This window comes from Pituophis catenifer, unplaced genomic scaffold (assembly GCF_029215685.1).
Source record: "Pituophis catenifer annectens isolate HBS135680 unplaced genomic scaffold, rPitCat1.0.hap2 SCAF_1, whole genome shotgun sequence".
Taxonomy (NCBI): domain Eukaryota; kingdom Metazoa; phylum Chordata; class Lepidosauria; order Squamata; family Colubridae; genus Pituophis; species Pituophis catenifer.
The window spans coordinates 228,906,909-228,931,828 of NW_027256881.1; the positions used below are offsets into that span (position 1 = coordinate 228,906,909).

The window sequence follows — 24,920 nt, forward strand, 5'->3', positions numbered from 1 at the left end:
TTTAATGGCTGAGTGTTAATGAAAGAGAAGAGTAACTGTTGACCAAGAACTATGGTCTACAAGTCTGAAATTTGGGTGAGAGTGAAGGACTTTAAGCATTGCTGAGTTGATGGAAATAATAAGCCTGGCTACAAAACCTTTTATAAGGACTGAGTATCAGAAAAAGAATCTATAACAGGGGTGTCAAACTCGATTTCATTGAGGGCCACATCAGGGTTGTGTTTGACCTCGGAGGGCTGGGGGTAGGCGTGACCATGTGGGCATGGCCAGCTTGACGTCACTCATGTCGGGGGCACCTATGGTGGCCCAGTGCTAAGGCAGGACTTCCCTGAGACCTTCACTCATTCTCATTATAATTTCCTTCCTTCCTTCCTTCCTTCCTTCCTTCCTTCCTTCCTTCCTTCCTTCCTTCTTTCCTTTTCTTTTTTCTTTTCTCTTCATTCTCATTTCTTCTTCCTTCTCCTCTTTTCTTATTTTTTCCTTCTTTGCTCTCTTTCCATCTTTCCTTTTTTTTCTTTGTCTTTCCTCTTTCTCTTTTTCTCTCCTTTCCTTGCATTTTCAAATGCAAAAGGGGAAGAAACATTTCTCCTTTTGTTTTGTTTTTAGTTTGTTTTGCTAGCCCTCTGCCAGCGAAAATGGAGAGGGCCCCATTTTCGGCTGCAACGACCTCCTGCAGTCCTCTGCCAGTGAAAATGGAGCTCTGGAGCCCCACACACGCTCCCGCCCTCCGAGCTCCGTTTTTGCTGGCAAAGGCACCGCGGGCCGGTCCTTTGTTGCTTCCGGGCCATCCTACAGATCAGATCTAAACACTCCATGGGCCGGAATTGGCCCGCTAGCCTTGAGTTTGACACCCCGGATCTATAATAACAAGAAAAGGCTATTGTATAATATGTAGATATATACTTGCATCTCCTCCTTGTCATCCATAGAGCTCGGAATCCAGAAACGTTGGATTATGATTGAGCAATTAGAAACTCCTAGGTGAACACTACTTCCAATTAAGCAATACCAGTTGCCACACAATAAAGACACACAAATAAAACAGTGACTACTGGAGCCACTTCCCCACCTTCTATCCTATCATCTCACTGGACACCCCTACATTTAATTGCTGATGAGGACATGGTACCATGTATTAATCTAGGGCACGGGGGTCAAACTTGCAGCATCATGTTGCCATCATGTGATGTTTCACGATGTTTTTCCCATTTGCAGAGCTGGGAGTGGGCGTGGCCTGTGCGTGACCCATCTGGCCCGCAGGCAGCCAGTTTGACACTCCTGATCCAGGGGAATACAAAATCAGAGAAACTACATTGCCTTTTCAAACATGTTTTTTGGCCTCAAGAAGTCTGAATTTTAAGTCAATATTCCTCCCAGAGAAAAGAAACCTTCCAGGAGAGGTTAGAGTGAACGCTGCCTGAGGAATAAGCACAGAAGAGAGCTTCAGCCAGAAATAGCACATGCAGGGTTAGACAGCAAGGCAGGCTGGACTATCACCTGATTCCGCAGCAGGTTAGTCTGAGCTACGAGATGCGCTTGTAGCTTCCCTTGGCACCACTGAGGCGCGGCTTTCTCAAGCAACGAGACAGGCTGGGCAAGAGCATATCCAGGACAAAGACAAGAAGAAAACAGACACCTTTTGAGAATTACTTTTTCAAAATAAAAATAAATAAAAATCAAATAATAAAGGTCAGGATGAAGCAACCATCCCAACAACAACAACAAAAATAAAAAAACAGAAGAAGTCAGTATTAAGTGATAAGTCAAGGATGTATCCTATATGACATGCCAAATATAGCAGTAATTAATGCTCCACATAATGATCAATGAACTCCAGAGCGAGCACAGCTTATACACACTCCAGCTGCAGAGAGCAACAGAGAAGAAATTGTTAGTCATTTAGAAAGCAATACAGTCCAACCTTAGTCTCTCTCCATAGGTCATTAGCAACTTCAAAAGGAGCCAAGATTAAAAGACAACTTCATTATAACAGCCATGCAGATTATTTATATTTTGTAGCATTTGATTTAAACATCGGAAGGTGACAACTGTCTAAGTCTAAGGTGGGAATAATTTGCATTAAACACAATGGCACTTATTTAAAACATCCATAAGATCTTAGAGCAGGTCATTTAAAATGAACTGAGGACTATGCAGAATTGAAGAATATCCCCCCTCATATCATTAGTGATATGATTGGATTTTTCAGAGCACAAGGAACAATAGTCACAGAGAGAAGCTTGATTGAGAAAATGTTTAATCTGAATTTCACAAAATCACTCCTGGTGATATCCTTAACTTGTGTCATCAGCAGTCTCTGCAATGGCCATAGATAGAAACACAGTGCATTTACCTCCATTCAAAAAGGCAGATGCCTCTCACCAGAAAAAGCCTGGACAATTTGTCCTAGCAAAATCATTTTGCCCCATGACATAAGCAGTCAAATTAGAAAAGTCTAGATTAGCCAAAAATCCCTAAATGTTTCATTAATGCAGGAGTAAAGGAATACCAATAGAAAGAACACTTTCTACACATTGAGTTTTTCATCCCCTAGTTATAAGACTTCTTGTTTCTTCATTTAGTTTTTATTTTCCTTTTAGCATTGACACACTCTACTGATTTTCCATTTCAGCTGTATGTAATAGTTTTTACATTGTTTTTATTCATAAGATAAAATCAAGTTTGTCAGAAATTCTGAAGTTTGGATACTTTGGTGGATTTTTTTTACTTCTAACAACAAAAAGTGGGTTGTTATGTAAATACATACAAACATACAGTGGTACAAATACCTAAATAACTTGATTTAGAACAAACAGACATTCCACCTCTTACAAGGGCTTTTTTACCTTGGCAATTTTAGCCTCATCTTTCTTCTTTGCAGTTTGAAGAGATTCATAATGATGCCTGGCACTGTCATAGTCTACAAGTTTCCTTCCCCGTTTAGCAATGCGAGACTGAAAGGAGATGTGAGAAGAACACCAGAGCCATGAAGTAACAATTTTCACAGACCAATGTGTATGCATTCTGCCAATTATGCAATCAACAAGCAAACTGTCTTGTAATCAACTTCCCTAAATCTATCTTCTGAGAGAGGCTGAAGTGAGATATGGTGACTTTATACTGTACAACTTCACCTTACATCTTTCCCATTTCCCCCTTAGCAAAACACTAATCCTACTCCCTCAATATTTTTACTCAAGTATGTCTCTCTTCTAAAGTATTTCAGCTTGAAACATAGATGTCTGTGTGCTTTTCAAAATTCCTTTCTATGTCATTCTATGTCATTTCTTTAAAAAAAACTGAAAGAAATGGAATCACTTAAATTATTATAATGCACACATAACATATTCTATGTATGCATCTTCAGTTCTTTTGCTACAGAATGACCTTTTTGCACACTCTGAATATTGTGTATTCTTCCTAGAGTGACAGTAGTAAAATAGCACTTAAAGAACACCTTGTTGTTGCTGATGCATTTTTGCTTTGGGAGCTTTGAGAAACGAAACAGGAAAGAAAGACTAATATAGATGCCATGTTAATTTTTCATTAGCTTAAGGTCACGAGACAATAAAAAACTAGATCCAGTTTTCCACAGCTTCAGTTTTCAGAAATAATGACTAAAAAAATGAAAACAAGGAAATATAGAAAATAAAATATTTGTGCATGTTAAGAGTATGCAGCGCAACAGAACTTATGATCCATTCAGAACAAAGAAGGGTTTTTTCATCATATTGAACAATGGTTTCTGATGTGGCATACATTGTATGGTTTTATTAAGTTTTATATTTCAAATCAAATAAATCACGCTACTTCAATTACTCTATCTCACCTAGAACAAAAACATTGTTATTGATACAATATTGGTATTGTATTGATACTACAACATATAAGTTTCACCATTCAGATGACTATTGAATGATTAATTGATTATGTCACTGATGACTCTTAGCAATCACATAGAGATAAATATAGGACTTCAATAATCCTGGTGGTATTTTTTTTACATATTTCTACTTCAGCTCTATTGAGAGTTTAACTACTGTCAGCTTTCTATTTTATCATTTGAATGTATTTATCATGAATGTATTTTTGCTCACTTTATAAATTTTTGGGTGGTAGTCAAATGCGGAATATAAATTATATTATCATTATAAGTCAATCTATAAGTCACATTTAGAGAATATGAAGAACTTTGTGAAATTCTATATATCAGGTATGTTTATTACAAAGAGGCTGAAGAACAGGATGGGTGCCTGTGAGCCTAATGCACCAATTCATATATACATTTTTCCCAAAACAAATATCTTCTACCTTGCAGAGAGTATAGAATTCCTTATATTACTGGTTTTGGAAGTGCGGGTCTAGAGACCACCGCTGGTCAATGGAAATCCTCCCAGTGGACTATGCAGCCTCCCTTCATCAGCCAGAGCATATTTCCAACAATCAGCTGACACCCTATCAATGGACAAGGGTGCCAGAACTAAATCAGTGAGTACTATGAATGGACGGAGGCCTCCAACAGTTAGCTGGCCAGAGTCTGCTCAGTGCCGCAGCCACCAACTCAAATACTATTATAAATACTTAATTCTGGATTGCACATTTTGGAATGAATATTAGTTATAAAAGGCCTTTTAAAAAGGAATAAGAAGGCATACACAAATGCAACAATATTTTACTTAAAAATCCTCTCCCATGCTCACGAAGATGAGCATGTAAGAAGGGGGTATCTAATGTGGCATTCACCTTCCAAAAGGAATGTAAGGTAGACCACAATTTTATGAGACCCATACCTTTATGTCTGGGAACTGGCCAAGATAGGTGTCCATAGTCAGCAGTGCCTGATCTACCAGTTTCTGATGGAAGTCTGTCCAAAGCAGCTCATTGTTCTGGAACAGAATAGGAGTAATATGGGAAGAGTTGGGTTATCTGTGCATTATGCAGGTCAAGTTCAACTATGTGATCAAAAGTACAATAACAGTGAGATACATTTCATCCCTAGTACTGGTTAAGTGAATTCATAAGGCAAATTATTATTTAAAGCTTCCTTTTTTTTTTTTTTAATTTGATTTATATGCCGCCCTTCTCCGAAGACTCAGGGCGGCTTACAATGTGCTCAGCAATTTTTAATATGCATATGTGTAACACCATTAGAATCTATTCCTAAAACTGTCGTGTTTTTGTTTTCTAGACAATTATAATAGCTACAATTATTTAAAAGAGTTGGACAAAGATACTAGTTTTGTGCATCTTCTACACCAGCGGCCCCCAATTTTTTTGGAACCAGGGACTGGAATCGTGGAAGACAATTTTTCCATGGACCAGGGCAGGGGGAATGGTTTCCATTTCATTCACTTGCCTGTCGCTCATTACCAGCTCTGTGGCTCAGTTCCTAGCAGGCCACGGACCAGTACTGGGGGTTGGAGACCCTTGTTTTATACAACAAGGAAAGCTCTAACTGTTGAATTTCAACCCGCCATGAACAAAAGATTTACTTGGAATATTTGCTATATGACAAATATTCCTGTGCCTTTTTTTCCTATCTCTACAGTAGTTTGGATTTGTTGTGGCCCATCAGCTGCCAGCAGAGCTAGCAGCACAGTCATAGGAGGAGGAGGTTGAGTGGGGAACCTGGGCTGGCTTCGGAGCCTTTGGAAGGCTCTGATGAGAAAGCAGGATTAGAGGCAGATGCAGAGCCGGGGCCTTCCATCCTCCCCCAGGTGGAGAGGCAGCTGTCTTTGGGGCCTAAGCTGAGTGAGGGGAACAGATGGGGCCCATCCCAGATGCGTGCATGTGTAGGGTGGAAAGGAAAGGAGAGCAATAGAAAGCAATAAGCCGGCTCTAAGGAAAAAGAAGACATAGATGCTAGCCAGCCCCACCCTGGCTGGGAAATAAATAGTAGGGGTTTGGGAGTGGCTGGTTGTCGCAGACAACCGTTTGTTTTCCAGTGTACATCAATCACATCAGATTCCTTTGCCAGAACCAGTCTCTTTGTCAAGACTAACACTCTGTATTTGAGTTCCCAAAGGAATCTCCCTTCTGGAAAATAATAGGGAATGCATTTGCCTCAGCCGATGTGAACAGAGATTGTTCTTGCCCTGTTTTTAGAAGGGGAAAAGACTTTCATTTTGGTTTTGTTTATCCAATGTGAACAAAGACTCTTCCTGCCCTGACTTAAATTTAAAAAAGGGTTTGTGTTACTCATGAGTAAGCAGTTTCTCATTGCTTATGAAGGCTGAGTCAGAACAGCATTTTATGAGATAAAAATTCACTTTTGCTTTTTTCTAAGCAGCTACAATATCAGCAAGTGCCTAGTGTCCACGTTAAATTGGAAAACATTATTTGCAGACACTTGGGATCAGTATGGTTCCCCCCATCTGGTTTCATACTGTCCGCCTGTGAATGTAAGAGATATGTTATTGGTTTCTTGTTCTTGTATGGAATTTTTGGTATCGGGAAAAGGATATCGTTGTATCATAGAACACACTGGCACAATTTGTGCATGATGTAAAACAATAGATAAGCATAGTGAGACAGCCAGCTCAGGATTTTTGGTTGAATACTCCCTCATTCCTCCTTTGCTACAACAGGGACAAGGAGGAGATTGGAAACACCATCTTCTAACCCCAAAGTTTACTCGACACAACAAAGACAAGCCGTAATTAATTCAAACCACGGTTCATTAAAACAAAGCAGGATTAAATCATGGCCTATGACCATGGCATCTTTCAATAAATTAACACTTAGTAAACCAATTGATAAGTCATCAAGAGGAAGTGATGGCTTCTCTTCTTTTCCTTGTGGCAGAATACGCAAATCTAAGATATAAGCACATCTATTTGTGTAACACTGCACTGTGGTTCAGCAATATTACATATCACCCAAATCCATTCAACATGTGCCGTCTCCACCTTTCTGTAATCTAATAATATTTTTATTACATATATATGTATCAATCGGTAATATATATTATACTTATAATATATATATTATAAGTAGAATTGTAGAACATCACTCTGAAAAAATGCTTAAGAAGAAATTATATTCTTTTTGTGTATATGTTGTATAAATGTTTGTTGTGTATATGTTACGTATGTCTTTTTTAATATTTATATTCAATAAAAACTATTTTTTTAAAAAAAAAAAAAACCATGTGCCGTCTCCATAAATTTGAGATCGCATGCTCATGCTCATGCATGAGAAATCCAAACCTCACCTCTGCTATTTTGTTAGTGTCATCCCTTCCTGGCCAGTCGGGTTCATATACTTCTTGCAAACACTCTGTAAGTCTCTTGGAGGCTTCATGCATTGCTTTGAAATAGAAAAGAATGACATAATAGTACCCAAATAATTATCCATCCCGCCCCCTAAGAAAAACCCAAGCAAACGCCTTGCTCACATATAAAAGGACTTGATAATATTCATCATATTTGTTTTCCAACAAGAAAAAAAAATAGATGAACAAAAAAAACTTGGTCACACACATCAATTCCCTTGTTTCTTTAATTTATTTCTTTAATAAATGAGTGAAATCAAGTTCCTTTTTTAAATTGCTAATTTCTCATTTCTGACCCTAGTATAATTTAAGAAAGAGTTTCAAATATTTGGCTGAGATGATAGATAGATAGATAGATAGATAGATAGATAGATAGATAGATAGATAGATAGATAGATAGATAGATAAATGATAGATGATAGATAGATAGATATAGATAGATGATAGATGATAGATGATAGATGATAGATGATAGATAGATTAGATAGATAGATAGATAGATAGATAGATAGATAGATAGATAGATAGATAAAGAGTTATTTGTTCTTCAACATTATACTGAAAGATTAAAATAGGAATTAGTCTGAGCTAAGTTTTGTGGAGCTTTTTTAAGGTAATAAGAAGAAAATTAAAAGGAGGGGACAGGATCCCATCAGAAAGAGGAGATTTGCATTATGATTGCTTTTCTCTCCTGCTTCTTGGAAACTGAAAAGTATAACCTAATTGTTATTAAGCAAATGAATAACTCCAAGCTTTCAAGCCTGGTGGACATCTTTTTTTTTTTTACCATCATGGGACCTAATAGTATGCCAAGAGCCATGAGAGCATCTCCCCCACCCTTTATTATCCTCTTAATATCCTAATTTATGAGACAATACATAGCTTGAAGCATTTATAAAATATGAGTAGAATCTATCTGTAGCACATCCTTAGGAAATGTTTCTAGATTATACTACAAATAAACAACATTTGCCCTGCTCCAAATTTTTCTTGACCTCCACTATACTCCAACCATTACTTAGTTCCATAATTATAACTTTTTAAAGTAATGCAGATAGTACTATCCAGCAGTAACAAACAAAACCAAGTAAGATAAGCCTTAATAGTGGCTTCTGAAATTTACTTCACTGAAGATTATGCAAAAGCAGTAGGACTATTATTCGAAGTATTACCTTTAACTGAAGTCAGGTAGGTCCGGAGATCCTTCTGTAGCTTGGATCCTTCTGACTAAAGAAAAAAAAAGTGAACAGAATTAGTGAGTAAGCTATTATAATAACAGGTCACAATAGTTTGTTTTGATACAAATTTCCAGTGTTGTTGTTCATCTTTAAAATCTTTAAAAAGAAAGGCTAGAATATTGCTTTTCTCTTAAAATGAACCCATCTAGTTTCTAAGATTAGCTGTAGAGACAACTCCCCAAATTAGCAGAAATTTGTCTTTTTAGATATGATGTCTTCTTTGTAGAACATTTATCTCTGGAAAGCCATATTAATTTCCTTTAGGCTTCCAATTAACTATTGTTTTTGTTTTTTAAAACTTTTAATTTAATCAATTAAATGATTTTCAGTCGTTTATATAATTCCATATTGCTTTTATCTACATATACGGTCAACCTCAGATTTACAGTACATAGAGAACAGTCACATCAATATTACTAAAGAAAACTTTTCATTTTGAATGATGAATTTGTTCCAATCTAATGGCCAATGTTGGAGTTGGGCAACCTAATTTTTACAGCTGTTTGCAGCTGGAATAAAGCAGGAATCTCCAGGTTTCCTATCTCCATACATCAGGTCAGCAAAGTATTTTTCTTCTTGAGAGCAAGGCTTTTAAAAATTGCACTCTCACTGGCTTGAAACATGGTCTCCATCAAGGGTTGACAGCCAAGGAAGAACCTCTTAATTGCAACAGGGATGTAAGTCATTTCTGGCCCGATCCTCCATTTTAACATTTAAATACTCAAAGTCCCCAACCAATATCTCCAGCATAATTCCAATTCTGCAAATCCTCTGCATATGGGATAATATAATCCTCAGTGTGCATCTTCAAAGACAGTACAAAAGAAAAGAAATGGTCGAATACTTCCCACCTAACATCAACAAAAGCTTGATGGAATGCTCTATGGCCATGGGAACAGCTGTGACTTTTCAAAAGGAAGGACACGGGCAGCTGGAAAAAGAAAAATCTATCTAGCATCTGCTTGTACAAAAGATTGCACTTCCCCTTTCCTTTTATCTTCATAAAGGGGGAGTTTAAAGAGAGGAAGCTTATACAACATCTGTTTCAGGAGGTACCAGGCAAATACATGTTTCCTCCTTGCTCTTACTCTAAACACTAAAAGTGTTTATGTCTTCGTACTTAATCTTGTGTTTTTAAAATAAAAAAATCATAATAGGGTTCCAATTATCCAAGGCTTAAATGTATATGTTTCTGAAATGTTCAGATATGCACCAATTCTGTTGCTAATGTTGACTCTGCATTCATTGTACTGAAAACCCTTATAAAATGAGTGGGATAATCTGTTTACAAACTTTAGCTTAGCTTTGGAAACTATCAATTACAAATTCTTTCTGTATTCGAGGTCTCCAGAAGGAGAGAGACGGGGGTATACTAAAGGCTGTGCTGCTCTTTATGCCAACAAGACCATAATGTCAACAGAAAATTGAACAGAAACAGATTCTTCCACATAATCACCATAGGTGCCAATACAAGCTCCCAAAATAATGTATTAGGAATGTAACAGTTCCAGAAATGTTGAAGCAATGGGGGGGGGGAATAATAATAGACTCTCCTTTAATTGTCTGGGGATAGGGAAATAAATACTTGGCAAAAGAATGAAATAAACACAGTACTTAACTCTGAGGCCAATTTGAATTTTAGTTGTTTAAAATTTGTATTATGTATAACTTGATTTGCTTATGCAAATATATTTGTTATAAAAATTGAAAAGTATAATTTAGCAGTTGCACATTGACTGGAGCCATCTTTTAAATTTTTTTTTAAAAAATGTTTGCACTCATGTCAGAAGCATTGAGGAGCTTCTGGCTTGTAAGGATTGCCCTGTTGGGGCTTCCTATCATGTCCCCAGCAGGAGCTGGAGCAAAGGACGAAAGCTCACCCTGCCCCACAGAAGCATTTGGGCCTCGAACGCAGGCTTGCTAACCTCCAATCAAGTGTCCTAACCACGAGTCACCGTACTCCCGACTGGAGCCATGTTGAAATATTTTCAGTTTTAAAGCTGCTGAACTCTAAAATGTGTCTCTTTCCTTCACTTCTGCGTGTTTTGAAGAAGCATCCCAGCCAAAGTTAATGCTGAGAATCTGTTGTGGCTCCGTTACCGGAGCCTGTGTCATCGTCAGGAGAGGACTCCGAGAGTGAAGGGGAGGGGTTGGCAAGGCCTCCCTCTCCAGGACCCTCCTCTCTGGCAATGCCTTCGGTGTCCGCCGAAGGGCAAGAGATAGGGCCAGGGCCAAGCATGTCCACGCAGCCACAGATGGACAGTGATGAGGCTAATGAGTCTTGGCTGGACCCATGCCAGCATCGCAGAGATAAGCGTGCGCAACAGAAGAAAGGGTGTGCCCGAGATTAGGCTAGTCACTGGACCATACCCCACAGGATATAAAAGGGAGCGTGGTGGCCAGTCAAACCTTGTGACGAACAAAGCTGAAAGCTTCCACGCCATTCTGCATTGCTGGACTTTTGCTTTAAGTCTTGACGGGATTATCTCTGGACTTGATTGTAATTATTGAGCTGCTTTCCTTTGATGTATCAGAAGTGGGGAGAAGTTATCTCTCCCCTTTGTAAATAATAAACTCTTGGCAGGCAGTCACTAGGTTGTTGCCAAGTTCCGTTATCATAAGGAAAAGGATTTTGCCGGCTGGTTTGGTCTTTAACTCCTGAACGTCTGTTGGTGTGTGTGCGTGGGGTTGAGGACAGAACAGAATCATGGAGGCCATCAACACTATAACGATATGCCAGTGGTAGTGCTGAAAAAGCAGCGGACTCTGGTTACACACTAATTGCACACCAAGAAACAGAACTCAAATGGATGATCAAGCTGAGTGATGTTTAATTTGTTTTGGCATCATTATGGTACCCTTAAAAGCTCATAGATAGGAAGTATTCTAGTTCTATCTTTGTTAGGACAAGTATCCACTGTAACATGAAGCACTTTTACTGGCTAAGGCTAATGCATCAGCTCTAATGCTATAACGAGATAAGAAATAGCATTATAGCTAAGTAAAAGGGATCATATGAGAGAGACACAGAATTTTGCCTATTATAGAGAAAGTGACTGGAACAGATTTTTTTTCCTTCCCACATAGTACTAAAATCCAAGGTCACTTAATGAAGCTGTATGATGGGACATACAGAAAAATAAAATGAAGCACTTTGTTAAAGTAGCATATAAAATATGAAATTCATTACCACAGGAAGTTATCATGCAAACTAGACTGACAAAGAACAAAGGAAGTGTCTATGTACATATGCTACTAATCATGGGTATAGATCAGTGGTGAAATCCAATTTTTTTACTACCGGTTCTGTGGGTGTAGCATGGTGGGCGTGGCATGGTGTGGCTTGGTGGGCTTGGTGTGGCAGGGGAAGGATACTGCAAAATCTCTATTCCCTCCCCAGGTTAAGCTTATTCTTCAAATTTAGGAGTATATGGGGAATAGACAGCTTAGCGTGACCGATCAGAAACAGCTGGGTTTCTCTCTGACACTCAGGCACATAAGAATACAGAAAAGACTATCTTTCTGTCATTATGCATCCATGAAGTCTTGAGCCTCATCAAATGTTTAATGCTATTAACAGAACAGAAAGGAACAGGAAAGATAAGGTGATGTATTTAATACCAACACTTCATTTGCTATTTAGAGATATGGCAGATGAACACTTCAGGTCCAGCTCACAATTTGCTTTTTTGAGATTCTCACTGATTTTGAGGCTCATTAATTCTGTATACCTAAAAGAACTTCGGTGGATGCCATAAAACAGATGGGAGATAAATTATAGTGACTAGAAAGAATACACTGTCAGAGAGAACAAACAAGTTATTCTCATCAAAGCAAGAACATACATTAGATTATATACGTTAATCTACAGTAACTATTGTTAAAGTGCTTTGCAAGATCATTCACAGCATTTGCTTCTTTCTTTTCCTCTCCTTTGCCAAAATAGACACAGTCTGGGGCAGAAGGCTCTGTGCTTAATTGCAGTTCCTAGATATGGGAAACTAATTTATTGGGAAATATTCTTAACATGAATATTTTCCCAGACAGCAATTTCCAGAAGTGGGAATTTATGAGACTACAGCGTAACTGTTCTCTGTCAATCGACCAAGAACGACTCCCACTACAACTGAAGAAGTTAAGCAGTTCCAAATGTAACTATTTGTTGAAGGAATAATGGGGGGGGGGGAGTGGGGAATCTGCTGATTAAATCAGCAAGTGCAGTGAGCAAGGCAACTCTTAGCCAACACAGTAAGATCCCCTTCCAAGCATATTCATATGCTATGTTTTGAACATTTAAAGCATTCCATAGACTTCATGTATATTTCTATTCCCTAAAATAATGCTACTATTTTGAATGAATAAATGTCCCTTTTTGTTTTGTTTTAAACATGTATTCATTCCTGTTCATAATGTCCATCTGAGAGCTGTTTTACAATGCAAACACTGAAACACTGTAATTGCTTTGATAGTTGGGGGGGGAGGCTGTTTTTCCTTTTAAATGATAGCATGAGTGAATAGGAGAATGCTCCTAGCTGGGTTTGTGCTTATTTTCTTATATTTTAATCTATCCTAGTTAAAAAAAAAAAAAAAAAAGCAGAAGCTGTTCTGAAGAACTATGCAAAGGACAGATCAAGTGAAGGAGAAAGTCTTCTTCTGCTTAGCTCCAGTTGTGCTGTTCGTCAAACTGCAGAGGTACCTCAGATTACTGGAATGTCCTAGCCTCTGCCAAAAAAGTCAACCCATGTTTGGTTTACATGACGCGTATCAAGGTCAGCCTCTAAGCTAACAGGGAGGTACATCTCGTGCCATTTGCAGGATGAAAGGAAGCATGCCCATAGATCTCTGAATGGACATACAAGGTATTTAGAACAAGATTCCCTTCCCATTCAGGAATAAGAAAAAGTTGACAGTGTAATGCATGAGCGAGAGAGCTAATTTTATATCCCTTCCATTTCACAGCAGACCTCGTGCCCACTTGACTGTACAAAAACAGGGTCTTAGCTCAGGGCAAAGCAAAGACAGCTGTCTGTTTGTCTTCCCAGCAACACAGCAAACAATCGGCCCATTCTTCAATAGATGCCATTTCTACCCTTCCTCGACTCCAGTTTAAATAGAGAAAGGTCTCTGGCTTCATAAGATCAACTTCCTTTAGTACTTATATTTCCTGTAGCTAGCATAAATGTGGTTTCTCCGACCCAAATATAACCCCAAAGCAGGCAGGATAATGAACAGTGAAGTAGGTAGTCTCGACAAAACTAAAAGCCTTATAGCCAGAAGGTGCCACATGTCTACCCAGAGAGTAGCAGTGACTAGCTAGTAATAAAAAAAGGAACACCACAGCTGCAGTGACAGGTGTTGGTCACCACTTCATCCTTCCTTCTATTTGGGGCAACCAGTTAGACAATATAAATTTCCAGATGGTCGTGTTATGTTTACTTTTAAAATATCTAATGTTCTTCCTTAGGAAAATTATGTTTGTCACAATTCATGTAATTGATTAGCAAACCAGCTCTGTTTGGTATTATTGTATTTGTATGATTTTGTAAGCTTTGTATGATTGTAGTTACAAAGCCTTTTTTTTTTTTAAGAGGCGTTCTTTTTGTATTTAATCAATATTCCCCTTTGGGTTTTATTCTTATATAAGGGTAAACTTTGTTTTTCTGGCATCAAATATTTTTCCCGGGGGGGGGGTGTTCTTGTGATATCCTGTGAGATTTCAGCAATTTTACCCTGATCTCAAATGATCCTGAACAAGAATGCTGAATTCTCATGAGAATCCAACCAAGAACACTGACTTTTAAAGAAATTGCAATGGTTTTTTTTTTTTTTTCCCTAAAAGATCATATAAGCTTTTAGCATCATTTGACCTTATATTAGCCGGTAAACTTGTAAGTTTTCATTTATTTTATTTTTAAGATGTTTTTATTTAAATCCATGGAGAGGGATCCATGGGAAATGTTCAAGATGCAATGGAAATCCATGATGCCAATCCAAGTGCTAACATTAATCAAGTAGAAACCATTTATAAAACACCGAATGCCATGATGAGGAGAGGGGAGATTGTGTACTCCTTTACAAAAACACATGTGACTCTTTAAAATTTGATAAATAAATAAATAAAAGCCCTCAAGAGTTGTTTTCTGAAAAACCTTTCAATTTAGGGTCTAAAATTATGCAATGTAAGGGTTGAGGCTGATACTTGCAAGATGGGAATTTGAATCTCAGGCAAGGCAGAAGAGTTTTGTAAACTCTAAGCAAGCATTACCCAATCTCAAGGCCAGAAAAGCTATGACCAACTTTCTGTTGATTTGAAAATGCAGAACATTTAGAATTTAAAATATGGGCCAAAACACTCACACCAACTTTTGGTTTCTTTATTACAGGTAATCCTCGATTTACAACAGTTCATTTAGTATCTGTTCAAAGTTCCAATGACACTGAAAAAAAGTGACTTATGGCTGTTTTTCACACTTACGACTGTTGCAGCATCTCCATGGTCACATGATCAAAATTCAGATGCCTGACAACTGGTTCATATTTATGATGGGTGCAGGTGGACTTGTTCTGTCCCAGCTACAGACCCCAAAGAACGCAGCACACACAAAGTCTGTACAAACCTTACTTTACTAAATTAAATCAGTCTTTTTCAAACAAAGGCTGTTAATTAACTTTCTTAACAGCCTATAAGAATCCAAAGAATAAATAATCGTAATCTTACTAGGATTGGCAGAAAGTCCAGAAGCAATTTGCAGGACACTGATAAAAGAACTAAGATCCAGACACAAAGGAGAGTGAATTAAGTTGTTCCCTGAAAATTGCCTCAGTCGTCATACTTCCTTAAATAGGCTAAGGGAGTGGCCAATTAGCCCCAAACCTTACTGTCAAGGAGACCTCCTCCTGAGGAACCACTCCTGCCTTTTGGTAGCTCTGCGTGCCTGTGCATCAAAAAGAGGCTCCTCCTCTTCGTCCTCTTCACTTAAGGGAGGTTCTGGAGCTTCTGGAGGTTCTGAAGGCCCTGGCTGAATCCCGCCTCTGGCACCACATCTTCTCCAGCCTCATTGTCCGACTCGAGTGCCAGCTGAACAGGCTGCTGGCGCAGTACCACACCAGCCTCCTTGCTGTCGGAATCAGCTACTAGCTGCACAGGCCACTGATGGGCCACAACAGGACTGGAGTCATATGAACAGCTTTTGTGAGCTTTTGACAAGCAAATTCAATGGAGAAGCCAGTTTCATTTAACAACCATGTCACTAACTTAACAACTGCAATTATTCACGTAACAACAGTGGCAAGAAAAGTCATAAAATCACATTATTTTCCCACTCTGCCATGCTTACACTGTATTGTGAATTTTGTCAAGCACCAGGGAAATCAGAAGATTCAGGCAGTTCAAATGTGTATAGAGATTTATTGCAAGCTTAAGATCTCTATAAGAATCTGAACTACTAATGGTCAAGGGAAATTAGCAAGAGTTAAAAATAGAAAGGAATTCAAGGACTTAGATATCTTGTGGGAGCGCAGGGACTCATGATGGATGACATGTTTGACTCCTCCCTCGGGCTCAGCCTGGTCATCTCCTACAAATTCATGCTTAAACTTATTTTAATGGAAACACTTGCTCATACGGTACTGAAGAACATGTCTACTTTATGCTTATAATACAAAAAAGCAGCAAGATGGATTCCTAAATATGGCTTGACATTTCAGTATAAGGGAAACTACTTATTGCATTAATGTAAGCTAAAAACACATGATTTCAAAAATTATATCACATACTCAGTGAAATTAATGTATGTGTTATTTATAACTAAGCAAGAAGGTGACCTAACCAGCAAGATTTTTGCTCAAAATAGCCAAACCTCTTTTCTGCACACACACAGAACCAACTAGTGTTTGGGGATATGGCATCTGACCATGGGCTTTGCATTTTGCAGTCCCTGATAGTTCATTTACTACTCCTTTTAAAACAATTTAATAGTTACAGTGGTGCTTAAAAGTGTATGGCTTTAACTGCTTAATTTAGTAATTACTTAATTACTTTTAATTATTCAATATTTCTGCATAAATATGACCTGAAACACATTCCACATATGTTCTAAAATGTGTTAAATTATATAATAAATAAATTAAAAAAGAGAACCCAAGTAAACAAAGACATTATAACAATATAAGACAATATTTTTGTTCATTGTTCTACTTGCATTTTTTTAATCTCCAAGTTTTCTACACGTTCGGTTGAATGGGATATAGTCTGTTCCATGCACATCTTTTGGGAGAAGGCTAATTTGTTTGACCTTTTGTTATTTTTTTTTCCTCTCATAACAATGTAATTTTACGTTTGGATGATGCATTTTTGCAATTATAGAGCAGAAAATGCTCAATTATATTTGTATGGCAACATATGTTATATTCTAACAAGAACTGGGAAAGAAAGATAATTATCTGTTCTGTTGCAGATTAAGTAAGTCATCAAAGACACAGAGGTTTTAAAAAGAAGGCTATCTGCATTTTTAAAATACTGTGTGCTATTCACAGGGAGGGAAGAATAGTTACAACAATCAATCAATGTCTCTAAATTTTGACAAATAATCCTTGAAACTTTTATACCATGCTGGAATTGAAGTACTGTACCCCAAATCCATTCCTGACAATCTGGCATTGGTTTGGTACCAATTAAGATCAGGGAAGGAAAGAGACAGATCATAAATTAAAAGAATAAATGAACAAATTTTATTCATTTATATATTTATAAAATTTATATGGCCACCCATCTCATTGTAAGTGATTCTGGGTGGTGTACAACAATCAGTGAATGAATCCTTAAAACTCACTTACCAGCTGTTTGTTAAAATTTTGCACACACTGTTCAAATTGCTCATCTTTTGTTTCATCCGCTTTGCCAAGTTTCTGGAGGACCTATAAAAGCACATGAAAACAAGGAAGAAGTGAATGTTTACAACCACACAACCACACAAAAAAACCCAATATTTTTTGTTTATTTTAAACAAAAATAACAGAAAAAGTAGGAATGGGGAGTAGGAAGAAGCCCAGTTTAGGTTAAGTACAGTCCACTCCGTTGTAGAGCAGATGCTCCAACTATGATAAATGCCAAAGCCAGTTCAAGATTTTGACCAGGATGGAGAGTCATCCCAACATAAAAATGAGGGGAAGATGATCCAAAGGACCAGTTCATCATAAGGTAGCATCACAGGTTGAGCGAGAACTCTTCAGCGTATATCTGAGCTTATCCTTTCAAAACGATTGGTGCAAAACTCAACTGAGAGCTTAGCATTTTTCTTCACAATTTAACATTGTTATTGAGTTATAAGATAAAATAAAGATACAAAATATGAAAGTAAATAGGAAAGCAGTGGGGAGAAAAGGTGGGAAGAAAAGTGAGGAAGAGTTGGGAAAAAGAAAAAGAAGCATTGACTTCCGACTCTATTACAGTCAAATAAGGTATTAACATCAAACCACAACTTTTTGTTTTTTCATAATAATATAAACTAGCCATTTCTATAAAGATCTATTAATCTAATCGGTAAAACCCAAAATCAAAGTTTCACTCTTTTCCACTTCAAGCACAAAGTTCAGAAGCAGTCCCCATGTGGAAACAAAAGTACTTATATTCTTTTCTGTAATCAAAATAGTCAATTTTGCCATTTCAGCCAACTCCATCAGTTTCTGCAGCCATCCGTCCTTCCATTTTTGTGCGTATAATAATCTTTCTGCTGTCAACATATATAGTGTTCCAATTTTTTTCTTCAAGTCTTTTTCCATTAGGCTCAAAAAGAAAATTTATGGTTTCATCTTTATCTTAATTTTCAGAATTTTCTGTATGAAAATATGAATCATGCTCCAAAAAATTTTTTTGCTTTATCACATGTAGAAAGAAGCTTAGCATTTTTCTTAACCAACTTCATTTTCTGCTAAAATAAAAAGAAGAAATGGCTAATGAGACCATTGGGGCAGAACCTACCCATTTTATCCATCTACATTCCATGACAGGAGGGGGAACATGTGGCCTTTCAGAAGTTACTTTCAGGAGCCAGCCTGCTGACTGATAATGAAGACTGCTGGAAACTGTAATTTAGCAACATCTGGAAAGCAATCAGTTTTTCTTCAGCTCTGCTTTCTATAACATAAAGGGGAAACTGTGTGGGCTGCAGGTTTTTAATTAAATTAATTTGCTGAAATTTAATTAGAGAGGCATGGCACTGAAAAGTCAAAAGAATAGGAAAGCAACCCTGTGCAGTGCAATTCTGATCCCCCTGCAAAAACATTAGGGCATCTTCCCTACAAAATGGTTCTTTTGTGAAATACAGAAGGATTAAGTTCATATGCAGAGCACAGAGTTATCACTCTTGGATTTATGAGAATTGAATACACTTCTGTCTAGGATTAGAAATAGCCTCCGGAGACTCCTGTCATAGGGACGTGATTCTGTCATCAGGAAGGACCAGAATAACCATGGCAATCAGCCAGGCCTCTCTTAGCATTGAGAGACCCTTTTTAACAATGCAGTTCACACACCATTTGAGGCAAAGTAAAATTTAATCAAGACACTTCATTTATCAGCCATTTCCTATTAGAGCTCTTTGTATGGAGTCAAGTGTGCTGCTGCCATGGCGGGTGGCCTACAAAAGCTAACTCAGGGCTGGCTGCCTGGCTGTCTTGAATGACTGCACAGACACAAGCAATACTAGCCACAGTGTCTGTTGTTGACTTTAATTGCCTGCCCCTTCCCCTTCATACACTGATGACGGCTTTAGACATTATGTATTTTTTTTAAGTGAACATGTAATCTATTTTGTATGCACTCCAAAAACCAATACATGTTGATGCAATAACCAGCTATAACAAAGACCAGGTATGACCATTTGCCAAGTTTATTTTAATTAATTTAATTGTGTGTGAGAGAGAGAGAAAGAGAGAGAGAGGGAGGGAGAGGGAGAGGGAGGGGGAGGGGGGGAGAGAGAGAGAGAGAGTGTTTAACAAGCAAAAACTCAAAACAGTCCACAGACAGTGAGTTCCTGCACAGCTATGCCATCAAACTATTTGTATGCTACTATGGAAAAAGTATACCCCAGCCTAGTTGTGTCTGACTCTAGGGAGCAGTACTCATCTCCATTTCTTAGCCAAGTGAGCCAGTATTTTCCGAAGACATTTCTGTTGTCAGGTGGCCAGCATAACTATACGCCAAAGCACACGGAACCAGTGGTAGGTTTCAAAATTTTTTACTACCGGGGAAGGATACTATAAAATCTCCATTCCCTCCCCACTCCAGGGGAAGGTTACTGCAAAATCCCCATTTCCTCCCGATCAGCTGGGATTTGGGAGGCAGAGAATAGATGGGAGTGGGACCAGTCAGAATTTTTACTACCGGTTCTCCGAACTACTCAAAATTTCCGCTACTGGTTCTCCAGAACTTATCAGAACCTGCTGAAACCTACTTCTGCACGGAATGCTGTTATCTTTCCATCAAAGTGGTACCTATTTATCTACTTGCATTTGCACGCTTTTGGTGGGCAGGAGCTGGGGCAAGGATGTGAACTCACCCCATCGTAAAGCACTCAGGTCTCGAATCTGGGCTGTCAGCTTTCCAGTTAACAAGCTCAGTGTCTTTAACCACTGAGCCATTGTGCCCCCAGTGTACATGTGTATTCATAAGCAATAAACTATAGAATGTTTTTCTGCACATAAATTATTGCAAGTTACAGACCGTGTTACTGATTTCTTCCGTTCTCATGCATAGAAGAGTAAAGAATTTGCTCATTTCTTTGCTCTTCGTTTGGAAACTTCTTTAGAAAATATGTTTCTCCAAAATATTAGAATAAGGAGTAAAGCTATGGGGCCTGAGAAACTGCCATGGAGATAGAAGAAGAGTACTTAGGGAAATGGTTAAAAAAAAATAGTGGATATAGAAGTGTACTCATTTAGCCTAGCACTGATAATTCCCAGAGAGGATGGAAGGGGTCAAGGAATAAACCAGTTCCTACAAGCTCTCATTTCTGTTAAGAAATTCCTACTTCCTACTCTACTACAGATTGATTGTTGAAAGACTGCATAATTAGAGACAAATCAAAATTCCTAATCAATTTACACTACAATTTTGAATTTGATCCTACGCACATATGTGCAGGCAGCTGACTTTGTAATCCTGATTTTCAGAGTTTCATTTTATCCGTGTGCACAAGAGTACTACTTAAGGCTGGTATTTAATGACTGAGTGGGTGGCTAGTTCAGCATCACCCTCTTCAGAAACCTTTTTCTATGCCCTGGGATTCTGTTACTGTTTGTCAGTCTTTCCTGAGCTTGTCATATGATCCCAATTGACTTCTCCTTTGTCGTTACTTTGCCAGATTTCCTAGCATAAGCACAAAGAGTGCAATCTCTGTCCTAAATTGTAACTTTAACACTTTTCAAAGCAAATGTTTCTCTTACTTGCATTTCTTTCTACTCGATGTTTAACCTCTTCTTAAACCACAGTGAATTAAAAAGCATAGTAACTGCAGTGCCAATTTACTTGTTTTCAGTGTTATTCTCTTTATTGTTCTCTGCCTTTGGAAGGTTGCAGAGTATATGTAGCAGACACAGGCTGTTATCTTAGTGATGATTTCTGATGGGTTTGCCCCTGCAATCTTCCGGGATGTGTTTTTGATTTCATGAATTTGCCTGTAAACCTGAGATGTCCTGATAGTCTCCCATCCCAAAACTAAAGAGGTATGACCCTACCTAGCTTTTGCCTTCTTGAAATCATAAAAAATAGACCAGGCAGCAACTCTTACTCATAGAAAATAATTTCAACCATATGCCAAACCTTAGCCAGCAGATTGTACCAACCTTTATTATCCTTTTAGAAACTCACAAATTTGGATCAGTTAAGCTAGATATCTACACATTCTTTTTTATAAGGTAAATAAAATGAAACTACCATTTGATTTCATTACAACAGTTAATTAAGTAAAGCAAAATAAAAAGGTTCTCAGAATGTCAAGTTTATGTATTATAATCATAGAAAAAAATAGACTCAACCTGTATCAACAGTTTGCTTCTGTACTCTTTTTTCCACATTCAGTGGATTAATACATGTAAATATTCAGCAAGGATCTTTTGAATAATCTGGTTTAATATTCAAATTTCAAGAAATGCAAAGTCATGCCCAGTTGGACTTTTTCCCATCAGAAGACAGAGATGTAGAATATCATTTTAAAAAAAAAAAACCAATGTTTTTAATGAGCATTTAATATTGGTAGTTGTATGGTTCTGGGGATTCTGGATATTATCCTCATCCTGATTATTCTTTTAGCAAAATATGTATTGGCTTTGTAAAATGATTATTTTTCAAAATAGGTAAAAGTTTATTTAACCCAAGTAAATATTGTGACTATGTTGTAATATCTGAAAAGTTTCCCCTATAAAAATAGTATACATACAAAATGCAAGAAGACACCAGTTGAAAACTTCCAAGTTCAGATCATTTGTTTAAGCACTGTTTATTATAAACTTCAGTTGGATTCACAAACCACACAATAACAATACACATCTGCAGCAGAGGTGGGTTTCAGGAGGTTCTGACCAGTTCTGGAGAACTGGTAGTGGAAATTTTGAGTAATTCGGAGAACCAGTAGTAAAAATTCTGACTGGCCCTGTCGCCATCTATTCTCTGCTTCCCAAGTCCCAGCTGATTGGGAGGAAATGGAGATTTTTGCAGTAACCTTCCCCTGGATTGGGGTTGGAATGGAGATTTTACAGTATCCTTCCCCTGCCATGCCCACCAAGCCACACCCACCAAGCCACGCCACACCCACCAAGCCACACCCCAGAACTAGTAGGAAAATTTTTTGAAACCCACCACTGATCTGAAGTATCAGTGCCTTGAAAGCACATACTACTAGGAATTAATTATAGTCAAGAGTGCCAAATTGTGGTAAAATGACTGTACTTCTAAAAAATCAAATATAATTATTACGGATATATAACACCCTTGTTAAAATTCAGAAAAGGTTTTTCAAAGCCGATGGCAGCACAAATGTACCATCTATCTGTAACTGTCCACTTGAAGCTGTAGCATCATTTCCTGAGACTGCATAGTTACTCTCTTCAGCTGCCATGTGATTCTCACAAAAAGAAGTGGTTGCTTTAAAAAGCTACAGAACATTGCTTCCCATGTCCTCTGAAGCACTTTTTGGGACTGAATCTGAAGCACAGATCAGCCACTGACTGAATTGCAGCAAGCTCATTCAAGCTATGTTTTTCTTCCTTTCCTGTTGTCTCCCCAAAAAACCTGTTCTTGCAAAATCACAATTACCACTGGGAAAAGTTCTTTTTGATACCAATAGCAGCTTCTTCCTGTTGCCAAAAAATAGCCTGGAAGGAACAAATTTCTGAAAAGATTAAAGTTTCCTTCCATGCTTACTATGATTCTAATAATTAACTATATTCCCCCTTTCCTCACTGCCTGTGAGGAATAGCACCCTGTGGCTATTTTCATTTTGAAAAAAAAATCCATTAAATGCATTAAACTCTAGAGTCTAGACCAAGTAAAACATGTTCAATGTGTTTTACTTGGTCCAGAGTTAATCATATATATTTGGTATGTCCTTATAGAAAACAACCACATATCGGCTTATCCTATAACCGTGATGGCGAACCTATGGCACGCGTGCCACAGGTGACACACGGAGCCATATCTGTGGGCACGTGAGCATTGCCCTAGCTCAGCTCCAGCACACATTCACATGCAGGCCAGCTGATTTTTGGGTCTTCCGGGCCCACTGGAAATCAGGAAATGGGCTGTTTTCAGCCTCCAGAGGGCCTCTGGTGGGGTTGGGGAAGGCTGTTTTTGCCCTCCCCAGGCTCCTAGAAAGGCTCTGGAGCCTGGGGAGGGCGAAAAAACGGGCCTTCCAATCCCACTGTGCCATCGCGTGCCAATAGCAGGGAGAGCGCGGGGGGTCGCACGCACATGCACGGTGGGGCAGGGTGCACTGAATTATGGGTGTGGGCACATGCACCCGTGGCACCCCTGCACTCCCCCCGCTTTTGGCACGCGATGGCAAAAAGGTTAGCCATCACTGTCCTATAAACTCAAAAAAAAATCAGGTTAAAATACTTAAGCAAATACAATTTCAAGAATTTGTAGAGACCTAGATTTAAATCATTCTTCCACAGCATTGCACTGGGAGGCTTTGAGGAAGTTCCTTTAATCTCTGCCTCAGTCAAATATATCTCTCAGGATCTTTGAAAAGGAGATGGTGAAAGAGACTGAGATTAATAAGTAAATCAAAAATTATGTAAACTAGCCTGAGGTACTATACTTGGAGAAGCAATGAGAAGAAAAAAATAGAGAACACAAAATAGATAAACATTTGTATTTATCTGCAAATTTGAGCTAGTATTTATTTTATATCAGGTTTTGTGATGCTATTTTACCTGAATCCTAGAAGGAAACTGTTATGATTAATGATATAGATCAGAATATATATTGGTAGTAATTGCATTAGATCTGACTGCATGCAAGATATCTACCCTGTTTCCCCCAAAATAAGACATCCCCTGATAATAAGCCCAATCGGGCTTTTGAGCGCATGGCAGTAAGGCCAAGCGCTTATTTCAGGGTTCAAAAAAATATAAAAGAGGGTCCTATTTTCAGGGAAACACGGTATATAATTCATATGTATTGAAAAGATTTCTGTCAAGCAGTAGATATTCTAACATGATCGCCAACGTCCGATGACGGGTATGGCACAAGAAGAAGACATAGTAGACATTCAAAATGGCTTCCATGAAAGTGCTTAAAAAGTAGACAGCAAAAGAAAATATGCTTTTCAGATGCCCTTCCATCTCTGATAACATCAAACACCTTGCACATAATATACCCCTAGTCACACTACATACCCCTACCCCTATTCACATTATAGCATTAAGAAAACCCCAGTGATCACCAAGTCTATATTTTTAATGTGAAAATTCTACGCAGGATTTTCTCCTAAAATTTAAAATCTCTAGAAGAGACTGATTCTGAAAAGGCATAAAACACAGCAGCTGCACAATTTATAAAGACAAAGTCTTACAGTTCCAAGAAGACTAAAACAGAAAACATGTGGATGCATCAAAGCAGAAAGATGCTGCTAGCTGTTAACAACAGGCAGCTCCCAGCCTTCAGGAACTGGAATGGGACTCAACTCAGAGCAGAATTGAATAGTTCAGCCAACCATCTCTCTCACACATGTGTATTTAAATCAAAAACTGAACTCAGACAGGGACTCAGCATGAGAGTTTTAGCTGACACAACAGCTGGGAACAGAAATATGCAGTAATATGCTCATTTCCCATTAATTATCAGTGAGCTCACAGGATAACACCCATTCCCTGAAGGAGTACAAATGGTGTCAAATATTAATATTCCT

The 24,920-nt window shown here is 38.2% G+C and overlaps 1 protein-coding gene across 5 annotated transcripts in view; it reads right to left on the reverse strand.

Moving 5' to 3' along the window:
* Positions 1 to 24,920, reverse strand: part of BIN1 (bridging integrator 1) — a 124,490-nt gene that overhangs the window by 47,998 nt on the left and 51,572 nt on the right. For all 5 annotated transcript variants that reach the window (XM_070951913.1, XM_070952144.1, XM_070951992.1 and 2 more), the window contains exons 2-6: positions 17,347 to 17,427; positions 8,446 to 8,500; positions 7,214 to 7,308; positions 4,791 to 4,886; positions 2,847 to 2,954 (exon numbers count right to left, since the gene is read on the reverse strand). In XM_070951913.1, coding sequence (XP_070808014.1) covers positions 2,847 to 2,954; positions 4,791 to 4,886; positions 7,214 to 7,308; positions 8,446 to 8,500; positions 17,347 to 17,427 — 435 coding nt within the window. The remainder of the gene's footprint in view (positions 1 to 2,846; positions 2,955 to 4,790; positions 4,887 to 7,213; positions 7,309 to 8,445; positions 8,501 to 17,346; positions 17,428 to 24,920) is intronic.